The sequence below is a fragment of the Ochlerotatus camptorhynchus genome, unplaced genomic scaffold, assembly GCF_037179485.1.
Source record: "Ochlerotatus camptorhynchus isolate MF236.1 unplaced genomic scaffold, CSIRO-AGI_Acam_v1.1 ptg000105l, whole genome shotgun sequence".
Taxonomy (NCBI): domain Eukaryota; kingdom Metazoa; phylum Arthropoda; class Insecta; order Diptera; family Culicidae; genus Ochlerotatus; species Ochlerotatus camptorhynchus.
In genome coordinates this window covers 2,543,244-2,558,888 of record NW_027040595.1, presented here as the reverse complement: position 1 = coordinate 2,558,888, position 15,645 = coordinate 2,543,244, and the positions used below count along the sequence as shown (strand labels likewise).

Here is a 15,645-nt window from a genome sequence, read left to right as displayed (position 1 = left end):
AGTCTGACTATATGCGGACGCATTGGGTCCAGGAGTGGAGGGTGTTCATGTCCGGTTGGCTTTTCAGCGCGATAAGGGTGAACAGCTTCCCGTTTTTCGAAGGTAATGAATTTTAGTTTATTGTCTGCAGCCAAAAGCTCTTTGTCCAGAGGTAATGCCGTATATACGTATGTGTGAGGAGGGGAGCAGGTCTAGGCAACATAAAAAACATTAAATCATTTTTGACTGTCGTTCTCCGATTTGCATGAAACTTTGCATAATTGTTTGTCATAAATATTTTTTAGCGAAAAAAAAAACAGTTTATTTTGGATCATAGCGGCGTTGGTGGTGTAGTGGTAAGCGTGATTACCTCTCACCCCAGCAGGCCTGGGTTCAATCCCAGTCAGCGCCGCCGGGATTTTCTGAGGCATAACATCTCTGATCACGCCTTCCTTCGGAAGGGAAGCAAAGCCGTTCGTCCCCGGTTCATGGGTTGATGGGTTGATACGTAGGGTCCAGGTGTTGGAGCTGCCTCCCTGGTGTCGGTAGCATTGGTGCTCAGCACGGAAAACAAGATCGACGGATAAAAAATCAAGGGAAAAAAATAAATAAAATTATGGGTAAAGTTTTTTCTCCGTGTAGGCTTACAAGCCTATGGGCTATGCATCTTCTAGCTCTGTGCTTCTTATGACTCATATAAAAGAAAATTCATTGACTGCACAAAATGCGGGTTTTCAAGTAGAATGATCTTTAAGGGCTGTCCACAAACCACGTAGGCAGTATTGAAGGATTTAAGACGCCCTCTCCCCTTCCGTGGATAACCATTAGACTGATGAAAAATTTGAAATTTTTGCTCTAAAGTACACAAATGGTTCCAAATTGGGACCTGATGAGCGTCTCAAAATTTGAACTCATTTAGTAAGAAACTGACTTGGCACAAACCATTTGAGGTTTATATGGAAATTACTCTGGGAAAACCATTGGTTCTGTTCAAAGCTATCTAAAAATTCACCATATCACTCTGCTTTAAAAATGATAGCTGTATTTGTAGTTCATTTTCTCAGCTACAACTTCATCCAAAACCACTTTTCAATAAAATGTAAGGAACAAAAGATATTAATGATTCATGAGTCACTAATGTCTTATGGTAACGTTCAATCAACTGTTCAGCAGGCAACATTGGCATTTTTGGCGCGTAGAATAGAACAAAAAAATCATGGCTACTAGTCACACTACAAAATACAGTGTTACCCACAAAACAGCTGCTTGATCTCTTAAACAGTTAATAACTCAGAGTAGGTTGGAAATGCTATCTTACATGAAGCTTTAGTGTGATAATTTATTAGCTAGATAATGGTCTTAGTAGAGGGTTGGAAGATAGTTCCGTTAGAGTAACGGAAGTATGAAAATTGAATAGAAGTTGAAAATGAACGAAGGACCATTAAGGTGATTTCTTGTAGAGTCCCTAAATGGCCACTACGTAGGCTGTACATTCACTTCCACATCGAATTTTCTTTTTTTTTTGTATTAATTTATTTGTACAGTGCAGCAAACGCGTAGTAACAATTTAAATGATGCACATGTCATAGAAGCTTATATTTGTGCACTTAATGTTTCGAAGTGGTTCCGAGAATAAGGATGTCACAGCAAATCACCTTAATGCGACAGTGCAAGTCAAACGCGTACGATGTACGCGGAGATTTGAAGTATGGTCATACGAGTTAGGCAAAGAAGTGTGCGTTTGACTTGCAGTGTCGCATTAATGGCCCTTCGCTCATTTTCAACATCTATTCCATTTTCATACTGCCGTACTCTAACGGAACTATCTACTTACCCTCTTCTAAGACCATTCTCTAGCTAATAAATTATCACACTAACGCTTCATGTTTGATAGCATTTCCAAACAACTCTGAAAATCGCAAATTTCGCGTATGAAGTAACTTAAAACACTTTGATTGATTTGGAGTGTTAACCTGCATATGAGCTCAGGAAGTTAGTGGATGGTTCTGTAGTAGATCAGAACCATCCTTATCAGCATCAGAATCTGATTAAGTAATTCACCCACCTTTACGGATGTTGGGTTGAACGTTACTTTCTTCAAACTATCACTCTCGCGGTGAACTGGGTGAACTTAAATGTTGTGTACATGTGTATGTGTGACTTGAAATAGAAAAGTCTAAAAGGCAATGACAGCTAGCTGCCAAGCGATTCCTCAACATCAGTTTTCAGTTTAAATATGCACTGAGCACTTCCTTGCTCGCGGCCATTTTTTATCTTCCAAAATTTATTTGAACGCAAGCAAATGGATACCATCAATAACAAGCTAGTTTATGATCATGCAAGAGACATAATCCAACAGGATGATAACATATGCTTGAAGAATGAGGACAGTAAGAAGCAGAATCGGTATTGAAATTGCATATTTCGTCTTTGCTCAAAATTGTATGCAGTTCAACAAAACCGCATATATCTCGTACCACAACTAAAAATTGACATTACTTCCGGTGATTCGGCATATTCATAGAACCGTTTTCTGACCACCCAGTAACAGAATCGGTCTGAGGATTGCATGTTATAGCGATGCTTAAGATTCTGTGCAATTTAGAAAAAAAAAATCGTGTATTTCTAGGACGACTTTCAGAAATTGACCGTTTTCCCGGTGATGCCAGTACCAGAATCGGTATGAGGATTGCATATTTCACCTATGCTCAATATTCTATGCAAATTACAAGTCTACTACACGTCCAATCAATTCCCTGTCTGTTTTACTGAAAAGCCAATACCTTTTAAATTAGGGCTCTATTTCAAAATTTGATGGACGCATTGCTGAGAACCAGCCATGCCAACATGAATCGATACGCATTATGCTCAGGAGTCACAGTTTTTTTTTCGATCCGATTGACCAAATGCAGGTCCAATCAGGTAACTTTATGTTTCATTTGAAAGTAGATTCATATATCTATCAATGGTGGCTAAATTACAAAAAATAGATCATCACAATATTCACAATGCCACGAACCAACAACGATACGCTGTTTGCAGTCTTGGGCTTCTGGCTGTTAACGGATGTTCCGGATTTTCCGGAGGACCAGCGTGAGGCCATGGATGGTCCAAATAATCTTTGCACATCGTATGTAACTATTCAAGTAAAGTAAAACGACATTTACAGAAACAATATTGGATCTTAAAAGACCCAGAAGCCGGGTGTATGACTTTTTTATTCTGAGACACTGTACGTGCTCCAAAACTTTTGAAACTCTACCAGAAGTTTGGAAAAGTTACCAAATTTCAAGATCATCGTGCCTTTGGCTTCAGAGATACAGCCCGCATTTGGGCCGAAAAAGACCCGAATACCATCGCAAGATAAAAATTGGTATAGAAGTTCATTACAATGCAATATTTTCTGTCTGTTTTTTGTTGTTTACCCTTTTGACTTTTACCCATACCATAAGTTTTGAATGTATGCGTGAAACTGATGAATCTCGAAAAAAAAATTCGAGTTCGAACCTAGTCGTTTTTCAGGTTGCTGGTGGTGAACCTAGGTTGGTAACTGGTGTTGAAACTATCAGTTTGACAGCTCTTAGGTTGCAACCCGGGTGAGGGTTCGCTTCAAACTAAAAGGGCATTATTTACAAGCAGGCTAAGGCCTTGTTGTCCTCTGCTGTCAAAAGGAGTCGTCTCCACTCTACACGATCCATGGCCACACTTCGCCAGCCTTGTAGTCTGCGAAGGGTCCATGGGTCGCCTTCTACTTGGTCGATCCGCCTTGCCTGCGGCGCGCCTCTTCTTCTTGTTCCTGTTGGGTTACTTTCTAGAACCATCTTCACTAGGTCGTCGTGTGGCATTCTTACGACGTGCCCAGCCCACCGTAGTCGCCTAATTTTTGCAATGTCGATGAATGGTTCTCCCAGCAGCTGGTGCAATTCGTGGTTCATTCGCCTCCTCCACGTTCCGTCATCCACCGTAGATGGTACGCAACACCTATCGTTCGAAAAAAATCAAGGGCGCGTTGGTCCTCCACGAGCATAGTCCAGGTCTCGTGGCCGTCGAGGACCACCGGTCTAATCAGCGTCTTGTAGACAGTCAACTTCGTGCGGTGGCGAATTTTATTCGACCGGAGCGTCCTCCGGAGTCCAAAGCAGGCACGATTCCCTGCCATAATGCGTCTTTGAATTTCTCTGCTGGTATCATTTTCGGTGGTCACCAGTGAGCTCAAATACACGAACTCATCGACCACCTCGATTTTGCCACCGTCAATCGGAACGCAGGGTGGGAGGCTATCATTGTTTTCCCTAGAACCTCTTCCTTTCATATATTTTGTCTTTGATGCGTTAATGGCAAATCCAATCCGCCTAGCTTCACAGCCTTCAGTCTGATGTACGTTTCCGCCATTATCTCAAAGTTCCGTGTCATGATGACAATGTCATCGGCGAAGCCAAGAAGCTGGATGGACTTCATGAAGATCGTGCCACTCGTGTCTATCCCAGCTCTTCTGATCACACCTTCTAACGCGATGTTGAATAGCAGACACGAAAGTCCATCACCTTGCCGAACAACGCACATCACTCGATCCATAGTCACCTTGACGAATCGCATCAGTTTATCCGGAAATCCGTCCTCGTGCATAATCTGCCAAAGCTGATCTGACGGAACTATCTACCTATCCTGTTCTAAGACCATTATCTAGCTAATAAATTATCGCACTAAAGCTTCATGTTAGAAAGCATTTCCAACCAACTCTAAAAATCGCAAACTTCGCGTTGTACCTGAGAAAATTCCCTATAAAAATAGTTATAGAACTTTTTAACAGAATAATATGGAAAAAGGCTAGAAGTCCATGAACAAAAAGTTTGGTTTTCCCATGGTAATTTCCATATAAACTTCAAATGGTTTGTGCTAAGTCAGTTTCATACCGAATGAGCTTAAATTTTGGGAGGCTAATCAGAACCCCGTTTTGGAACCGATTGAGCATTGTGGAGTGAAAATTTCAAATTTTGTATCAGTATAATAACCATTCAAACGATTTTTTAAAAATGTGTATGGATCACGAACACTAATCAACTCCATTCCCACTCTAAACTGCCCAAGAGATTTGTAAACAGCTCCTTGCTATAGCTATTTTTTTTGTTATTCAATAAATGTTTGAGTAAAATGTTGGATTTGTTTAAAAATCCGCGTATTTTAATTGAACCTATTAGCAATGAAAGAATGCTCTGTTGAAATAATCACTGAGGCCAAAAACTGCAACACCCCTAAAGGGCGAACACGAAATTATTGCGACACATTCAACAGGGCATAACTTTTTTACCATTGGGTAAAAATCAACCATATTTTGCACACTTTCTCATTGATGTGTATTGTGTACATGCTGTCAAACTCGAAGTCGTGTTTTTCAAATTCAACGAAAATGGAGGTGAACCAACGCGAGTTGAGAGAACAAATTCTTTCCAAACACCTGGAATTTCCTGACCTGTCGCACCGGCAGTTGGGAAAAATGTTGAACATTCACCATTCAACCGTCTCCAGAGTGTTGAAGCGGTTCCAGGAGCGGTTGACGTTGGACTACGGCAAAGGAGCTGGAAGAAAACCGGGACCGGAGAACAAAAAGACGGAGGGAAAGGTGAAGCGGATGATTAAAGCAAATCCCAACGTCTCAAGCCGTGATTTGGCTAAAAAGATCGGCATGTCGCAGAGCTACGTCCAGAATGCAAAGAAGAGAGCTGGACTACATACATACAAGGTACAGAACTTCCCAAACCGCGATGAGCGGCAACAATCGACGGCTAAAACTCGGGCACGGAAGCCCTACGAGAAGATGCTGACAAAATATGGCTGCTGTGTGATGGACGACGAAACGTATATAAAAGCCGATTTTAAGCAAATTCCGGGGTTGGAGTTTTTCACCGGCAAGAGCAAGTTCGATGTGGACGACAAATTTAAGAAGAAGAAAATGTCGAAGTTTGCCTCCAAATATCTCATTTGGCAGGCCATCTGCTCTTGCGGACTGAGGAGTGAGCCTTTCGTGACAAAGGGCACAGTAAATGGCGAGATCTACAAATCTGAGTGCCTCGAGAAGCGCCTTTTGCCGTTCTTGCAGCAGCACGACGAAGCTCCGCTATTTTGGCCAGATTTGGCATCATGCCACTATTCTAAAAGTGTCCTGGAGTGGTATGAGGCCAATTCTGTCCATTTTGTTCCAAAGGACATGAATCCGCCAAACTGTCCGGAGCTGCGCCCGGTGGAGCAGTACTGGGCAATAATGAAGCGGGAACTTCGGAAGAGCAAGAAGACAGTCAAAGACGAGAAGGACATGTTAAGAAAATGGAAAAAAAACTGAGAAACTGGTACCGGATGAAACTGTAAAGACTTTGATGGAGGGCATCAAGCGAAAATGCGTTCAATTTTACACTCAAGGCTCCATCGATTAACCTTTCTTTTGATTTTTGAAGTAAATATATGTATAAAACTACCCTAAAATTTTGGTTTGATTCTAAACATTATAAGAAAATTGGCATGACATTTTCGGTGTCGCAATAATTTCGTGTTCGCCCTTTACTACCAATAAAGGAGCAACTGATGTTAAAACTGTTGCTAGAGATAGAAGTAATCAATCGAATTTAAAATTATTGTGATTTCTTCTAAATTCAATTCAGTTGCTATTAAAAATGGCGGTTTCTGATTTATAAAATGTAAAAACTAAATTTCTTACTAGCTAGTGTCAAAACCGGTTCACCTACCCTTTATTTTTTATTGATTGCTGAGATAATTTCCTCATCATTTTACTTCACAAAATTCGTTCTACGATGCTTGGTTCTTGAGTTATGGATTTTTAAATTACGTGATGTAAATCAAAAACTTTAACAAAAATTTGCCGGGAAATTTACCACACCGATCTTTTTGAAATGTTGTTTTCGGTGATATAATCACAGACATACATACATTGAATATTTTTCACTGTAAAACATTGTCGCTAAAACACTACCGCCATCTGTTGAGTAAACTGTCATGGGTAGTACACTCAACAGATGGTGATAGTGTGTAAACGGCAAACGCAAGGGAATTGACTATTAAATGCGTGTTCGATCGTTAAATGCGTGTTCGACCAACAAAATGTGTGATGTGTGTTTGTCTGTGATATAATCATAAACACCTGTAGGCAAAATTTCATAAAATTCTGAGACCGTTCAGCCCAAACTGTCAGATGATAAAAAAAATAATCTCCTTCTGTCACCTTTTTTATTTCTTTGCTGTCGATGAGCTCCTGAGTCTGCCTCTGCTCCGAAGTTCTGTCGGATTCCACACCAGAACATTGGTTCTAGAATTTCTGTATGTATCAGCTTCTGATGATATGAACGATGGACCTCAGCATTCGATGTACAGATTCTGTTAGCAAAGCTTTTAGGGAATATTTAAGGAACTGCTATTATCTTCTTAAAAACACACCATAAACTGCTTGTTCGCATGTTTGTTTAACATAATATAAACCAAATGAACAGAAATCATGTAAAACTTATTCATTTCTAAATGGTTTTCCAGCTAAAGCATATAAATAACATAAGTCAGCGAACGGTTTACGACCGAAAGCGAAACGAATGACAGAAAAATTGAGACAATCGCAATGAGTGATTTCATCGAGCGAATGAGATAATTTTCCTATTCCATTCATACCCTTTAACGTGGCAACGTTGCCCTTTCAAATAAGTCACACTCATAAATCTCTACCATTATTTCTTCTTTCTTTTTCTTCCAAACAGGTCATAACCGAGGGCGTTAGTGTAGTCCACCATTACTGTTTGTCAGCATGAGGAAAAGAAAAGTCAAATGAGGTTTCTCGTCCAACCATCGCCGGTTCCCAGTGGCCACCAGTTTCAAAGTCGAAGTGGTACCAAAGTGATAATTTTAAGTGAACCCAAGAAGCAAACGAAGAAAAAGTGAAAACAAAGTGCAATACTTAAAATAGCTGCTGCTGCTGCTGCTGGTACAGGGCGATAAAGCTGTCAATACAAAATTCTGAGCCTCCATCAGGAGTGCCCTGAACACAAAATATCCACCACGATGAAGTGGAACAAGAAGCCAAAACAATCGGTAAGTGCGCAAAAGCACCCGTAGTGGACAACAAATGTTTACCTGTTATCTGCGGGCTTTCATCGACCTCAAACAATTTTCGATGCACCTATCTATGGGAGAGGTATTTCCAATGCATCATTTCCGTGATAGCATTTAGTTTGATCGAAACTGGAACAACGACAGAACACTTAAACATGCCTTCATGCAAGCAAAACACAACCATTTTTAACATGCTTCCGTGAGGGTGGTATTTGTAGGGATACGCTATGCATCGTTCGTTGGTGGGTTGTTTTCAAGTTCAATGCTTCAGATATTCAGATATGCTAGCTCAGACTAGCTCAGAGCAATTCGAGCAGCACGTTTTTGCAATTATCGCCTTTCTGCATTGCTGGAATCGAGGCGATGTTTTTGGGTTATCGCGCCTGCTGATAGGATCGAATCGATCGTCGTCATCGCCGTTCACCGCCATCGCAATCGAGTCGTTGAGTAGGGTACATGATGGTATGGCAGTTGTTCGTAGCTATCAGACATTTAGTCATGCTTTGTGGTTGTTGTTTTTGATGGCTGTACAGGATGCAGAATTTGGAGTTAGGCGAAAGGAAGTGTCATATTTATTGCGGCGTTTGTTTTTCATATCGAGGTTCGATGGGGCATCACAAATATGGGGTACCGGAATGTGTCATTGTACGAGTTGGAGGTAGAACATTCACAGGTCAAGGATTGATGTAAGTGGCATTATGAGAGCTTATTGTCTACATGTGGAATGTATGGTTTGTGGAATACTATTCGTTCCAGTGTAGAAAGGAAAAAATCGTTATGCCTCTGGCTTTAGCTGTTCTGTTATGAGAAATTTAAAAGACAGTTGACACCGTCTTTAACCAGAGTATGCACAGACTAAACATTTATAAAGCTAAGATCAGACTAGACAGTTTCTCTATCGCAGGACTTATCAATATTTGATTGTTGAAAATTTGTCTGGCAACGTGTTCACACACCTACAGCTTATAAGTGACTGTCACAGTCAAATTTGACTGTCGACAGTCAATATTTTTTCAGTTTTTTTCTTGGACTGTGACAGACTTTTTAAGCCTTTCTATGTGGTGATTAATTACACAGTAAGGACAGAGAAAACTCTGTAGGCCGTAATCACATTGGAAGACAATCTGCGAATTTGACAGCATGATGGTTGACAGTGAACGGAAGAGCGATTAAAGTTTAAAGAATTTCCTTTCAATTTGAGTCATAGAATGCCGGTAAGGTTTCCTCATTCGACCAATTGATCGAGAAAAAATAACAAAGGTGTAATTGACCTCTTTCGATTTGAACCCCATTTGGAGGAGATTTATATTCTGCCGTTCGACATTTTCGAAGGACCACCAAAAAACATGAAATTACACTTTTTTCTAGCGATGCCTAAAAGTCCAATTATTCGATTAACGATTAATCGTAATCGTAATAATTTATCTGAACAGGCATAGAGAAGAACCATCACATGAAACAGGATCATAAATTTGCCGAAAAAAGTGTTAAGCGTTTTTCTGCTAAAGGCTTGGATTTACCAACTTGTTGAGAGCAGGAGTTTAACGAGAAAAACTAGGAGGAGCTTTAGCTCGATGGATACTGATATTCTGCGGCCTTTCGACATGTCGCAGACACCAGTTCAACCCCTATTCAGCAGCAGACGGGCCGAGGCTCTTGCGAGTGCCCAATCATTGAACCGAAGAATATGGAATTGTCCGGTCCGATTTGCTGATCCAGCTGTCTACACGTCACCATCATCTTCCAAAGGCTTCAAGCCTGTACTATCATCGGCCCTTTTCAGGGCCACCAGGATTTTCCAAAAGTGTTAAATTTCTGAAGATTTCCCAACTAAAATTCATATCCAAAGGTTCTTTTCAGGGCTATCATAGTCATACTAAAGAGTATAAACAGAGAGAACCCCGCTCAAATTCTTATTCCTACGCAAAACACAAGCTTCTCATGTAGTTAACAAATTACATTTATTATATAAGACCACGTAGTCCTACGTCACCATTGCGTAGTTTTTACGTAGGACTACGTCTGTGACTTCTATATAGGGGTACACTTTGTGAAAACTGAAAATGGAACATGTAACAGAATTATGAAAGATTTTTAACATTGATAACTCAGCTGCCCCTGGACCAATTTCAATAACTTTATTATCAATCGATCAGAAATATTTCTACGCATCAATGAAAATGCTTCCGACTGGTGATTTTTAACAATAAACTATTGAAAAAGTGGTAATATCAAGCATTGTCCAATGCACAAATAAAAAATGATAATTTTAACACTGTTTTCATGAAATAAACGTTCTTCCCAAACCCAGTCGTCATAATCGAGTACCACTTGGTTGCACATCATTCTGCTTTAACCTGAAAAGATATAAAAGAGCGCTGCTGTCTAGCCTCAACTTATCCAACCCAATCAAGGTGGTCATTCTCTAAACAGGCCTGATAGGGCTAGGAACTGTATTTAATAATTATTGAAATTTTTAAATAACTAAAGTTGTGTCACTTGATAAGTTATACATATAAACCACACTAATTCAAGAAACATAGATCATTTAAAGTAAAAAAAAGCCTCAACTCATTTTCGCTTTGGACGGTGCACAGTGGGGCAGCGAAGCCATTCGCGTGGCCAAAACCTCTAGCGCCGTTGGTTTGCTTTCTACAGCTCAATATTAAAAGCGCCATCTTTTAAAAGTCTCATATTAGTTCATTTTAACGCCACATAGGTGGCACTCGAGTCTATCTTTTGAACGGAGCATCCTAGCCGAATGGTTTTTATGGCAAAGTTGTGTAATTTGAAGTGTTGAGAAATATTGTCCAAGACATTGAATCTCTATGACTCACATTAAGCGAGATATCAGGCAATTAGAAAAACTAACCTCTAAAATTGCGTTTTTTCCTTTTTTTCACCTATAAACGTCAAATGTATAAATTTTATACTCTGATAATTATCAAAATGGTTTGACTCATCCAATAAATACCCATTAGTTTATATATCATGCTTAATTATAAAGTTATTAGCATAAATGTCTCAAAAAAGTGATGCATAAAAATGTCAATTACTCAAAATATAGCAAAAAGTAGCAGCCAATTTTTTTACAGTGATCATTTGAATATTGCATATCGTAAATTCTTTCAAATTTGTTGAAATTTTGCTTTGTGTGTAAAACGTGATAAGATGTTATTGATCTAAATAGATTACTAGGAGACTTAAAACTGCTGGTTTAAAATTTCCATCCTTCAACGTCCTCCATAGTGTCCTTTCGACTTGTTTTGCGACTGTTCGTTCCCGAAATTTTCTGAAGTCTTTATTTCTGGCTTCCTGAGCCTCCTTGCATAACATACCAATTGGAAGCAATGCAATTTGGATTGCCTGCGATCCGTGGATTAAATCCTTATGCACAGAGGCTGGCATTGTATACCATTTATAAAGACTAACATAAAAACGAGCAGTTTCTTCAGCAAAATTTCGAAATGCTGTTATGTTGATCGAAAATCCGGAAGACAACGTACGAAAAATTGTATCGCATCGGTCAATTAATTCCTCTATACCAGTTATTGCACTTGTTTGGGTTGCGTTAGTGAAGAATCTGCGTGCTTATGTGCTTGTGTTTCTGATTGTTTGTAATCTATTCAGATCAATAACATCTTATCATGTTTTACACACAAAGCAAAATTTCAACAAATTTGAAAGAATTTACCATACGTATATAGGTGAAAAATAGGAAAAAAACACAATTTTAGAGGTTAGTTTTCCTATTTTCCCGATATCTCGCTTCATGTGAGTCATAGAGTTTCAATGTCTTCGACAACATTTCTCAACACTTCAAATTACATAACTTTGTTGTGAAAACCATTCGGCTTAGATGCTTCGTTCAAAAGATAGACTCCAGCACCACCTATGTGGCGTAAAAATGAACTAATATGAAGCTTTCAAAAGATGGCGCTTTTAATATTGAGTAACTTTGTAGAACATTGTACTGCTGTAGAAAGCAAACCAACGGCGCTAGAGGTTTTGGCCACGCGAATGGCTTTGCTGCCCCACTAGACTGATGCAAATTTGAAATTTTCGCTCCACAGTACTCAAATGGTTCCAAATTGAGTCCTGATTAGCCTCCCAAAATGTGAACTCATTTAGTAAGAAACTGACTTGGCACAAACCATTTGAATTTTATATGGAAATTACTATGGGAAAACCAATTTTTTTGTTCATTGCCTTCTAGCTTTTTTCCATATTAAACTGTTAAAGAGTTCTATTGCTATTCTAACGGGAAATTTTCTCAGCTACAACTTAGCGCAAGATCGTTTTTCTGCCAAACGTCAAATTAAATAGTTATTAATTGTTTAAGAGATTGATAATCTTATGGCATGATCAAGCAGCTGTTTTGTGGGCAACACTGAATTCTGCCGTGTGACATAGTAGCCATTATTTTTGTGCTCTATTATACGCGCCAGAAACACCAATGTTGCTTGTTGCACAGTTGATTGAGCATAATCATAAGACATCAGCGACTTGAATCATTAATAACTTTTCTTCCTTACATGTTGTCGAAAAGTGATCTTGAAGAAAGTTGTAGCTGAGAAAATTTCCCAAATGCTCAACTATTCTGTTTTAAAGCAGAGAGATATGGTGAATTGTTATATAGATATGATAAAAAAAATGGTTTTCCCATAGTAATTTCCATATAAAATTCAAATGGTTTGTGCCAAGTCAGTTTCTTACTAAATGAGTTCACATTTTGGGAGGCTAATCAGGACTCAATTTGGAACCATTTGAGCACTGTGGAGCGAAAATTTCAAATTTGCATCAGTCTACTGCCCCACTGTGCGGCGTGGTGAGCAGGCAGCAGATGAAGCACCAATAGCAGCAGTAGGAAGGTGGTGGCAGGTTAGGTAGTCCACTATTCTACCCATCAGGCAAAAATGACTGGTCGTGGCAAAGGAGGAAAAGGTCTTAGTAAAGAAGGCGCCAAGCGTCATCGCAAGGTTCTTCGTGATAACTGCCATCCGTCGTCTGGTTCGCCGTGGCGGTGTCAAACGTATCTCCGGTATGATCTACGAGGTGTGCCTGAAAAATGAGATGCTGTCACCTACACTGAACACGCCAAGCGTAAGCGGCCATGAATGTCATCTACGTTTTGAAGCGACAGCTTTTGTAAACAACGCATTTGATCGTCTCTTTGGCAAAACTGGTAGCTCACCCACGCATACTAACACTACAATCAGATAGGGAACATTATTTAACGAGTACGAAGTAAATTCCAATTAAGGGTTGATGCATATATTATGTCACACTCTAAGGGCGAGGAGGATTCTAAGATTATGTGACAAGCAATGCATTAGGTATAGGAAAAACGTAACGATAGGGGGGGGATAATTTTTTTAATGCATGAGAGCCCATGAGTTTTTTTTTGTGATTTTGGGAAACTGTGATATACTGTGAAATACCCACAATATAAGTATTGTTGGAATCGGAGTGACGTGAAGGAACCAGAAATCTCTGTCTGTCGCCATTTTGAAATCTCAGATGGCGGCTTCCGGTTACAGAAAAACTTGCAAATTCTGTCAAATACTCCACAATATGGGTATTTTTTTAATCAGAGTAACGTGCATGAACTAGAAATCCATGTCTAACGCCATTTTGAAATCCAATATGGCGGCTTACGGTCACAGAAAAACTTAAAAATTCTGTCAAATACCCCACAGTATGGGTATTTTTGGAATCGAAGTGACGTGTAGGGACCGGAAATTCTTGTCTGTCGCCATTTTTATATCCAAGACGACGGCTTCCGGTTACAAAAAAACTTGGAAATTCCGTCAAGTTCCCCACAATATGGGTATTTTTGGAATCGAAGTGACTTTTAGGGACCGGAAATCAATGTCTGACGCCATTTTGATCCGATGGTGGATGGATGTCACTCAGATTTAAAAAAATATCCTTATTGTGGGGTATTTAACAGTATTTTCCAGTGTTTCTGTAGCCGGATGCCACCATCTTGAATTTCAAAATGGGGACATACATGGATTCCGAAAATACCCTAATTGTAGGGTATTTAACAGTATTTTTTTGTTTTTTTTTCTGTAACCGGATGTAACCATCTTTGATTTTAAAATGGCGTCAGACTTGGATTTTAGGTTCCTACACGTCACTCTGATTAAAAATACACCCATATTGTGGGGTATTTGACAGAATTTCCAAGTTTTTCTGTTACTGGATATCGCCACCTTGGATTTCAAAATGGCGTCAGACAGGGAGTTCCGGCTCCTATATGTCACTCCGATTCCAAAAATATCAATATTGTGGGGTATTTGACAATATTTTCAAAAACGAGGTTTTTGTTTTACGCACTAATTCGATTTACGAACCCCGGTTTAGTTCGTAAATGAAGGTTTTAGTGTATCGATATGCACGCGCTCGAAAGGTATACCTTCCCGGATAGCAAGGCCTACCCCGTGTTACCAGTAGTGTACGCAGTTCGATTCCAACGAAGTCTGGTTGTAACACATCCAGGGTTATTCTGCGTGGCGAATGAAGTGAGGTGACTCGAGTCACTCGTGTCACCCGATTCCAGCTGGCGAGTGAGGTGAGAAAAGTCACTTGTGATGAACCCGGTGAACTCTCACCTTATTCTCACAGTCGTCGTTCGGTGACAAAAGTCGTACTGAAGTGACGATTTTAAGTGACAAGAGTCGTAACCTCCGCTGCAGTCGACTGGATGGAAAACCTTAGAGTTCTATAAGCGATGGTTTGGGTTTTCGGTAATTTATTACTTCTAAATTTGTTTCAATCATTTTTTTTTGTTTCTTCGGCTTCCTCAATATGGGTATTTTTGAAATAGGAGTGACGTGTAGGAATCGGAAACCCATGTCTGAGGCCATTTTGAAATTCAATATGGCGGCTTCCGGTTGGAGAAAAACTTTGGAAATTCTGCCAAATACCCCACAAAACTGGTATTGTTGGAGTCGAGATGACGTGTAGGGACCGGAAATTGATGTCTGAGGTCAATTTGAAATTCAAGATGGTGGCTTCCGGTTGAGAAAAACTTGAAAATTCTGTCAAATACCCCTCAATATGGGTATTTTTTGAATTGGGGTGACATGTAGTGACCGGAAACCCATGTCTAACGCCATTTTGAATTCAAGATGGTGGCTTCCGGCTAATGAAAAACTTAGAAATTTTACCAAACACTCCACAAAACTGGTATTTTTGGAGTCGGGGTGACGTGTAGGGACAAGAAATCGATATTGAGGCCATTTGGAATTAAAGATGGTGGCTTCCGGTTGGAGAAAAACTTGAAAATTCTGTCAAGTATCCCTCAATATGGGTATTTTTGGAATTGGGGTGACGCATAGGGACCGGAAACCCATGTCTGACGCCATTTTGAATTCAATATGACAGCCTTCGGTTAGAGAAAAAAAATGGAAATTCTGCCAAAAAAACCTCAAAATGGGTATTTTTAAACTCTGGGTGACATGTAGGGCCCTGAAACCCATGTATGACACCATTTTGAATTCAATATGGCGGCTTCCGGCTAGAGAAAAACTGGGAAATACTGCCAAATTACCC

At 39.8% G+C, this 15,645-nt stretch overlaps 1 protein-coding gene across 4 annotated transcripts in view; it reads left to right on the top strand.

The window, feature by feature from the left end:
* Positions 1–15,645, top strand: part of LOC135699301 (sodium- and chloride-dependent neutral and basic amino acid transporter B(0+)-like) — a 377,984-nt gene that overhangs the window by 126,106 nt on the left and 236,233 nt on the right. For all 4 annotated transcript variants that reach the window (XM_065219538.1, XM_065219540.1, XM_065219539.1 and 1 more), the window contains one exon: positions 7,734–8,064. In XM_065219538.1, coding sequence (XP_065075610.1) covers positions 8,035–8,064 — 30 coding nt within the window. In that variant the 5' untranslated portion in view covers positions 7,734–8,034. The remainder of the gene's footprint in view (positions 1–7,733; positions 8,065–15,645) is intronic.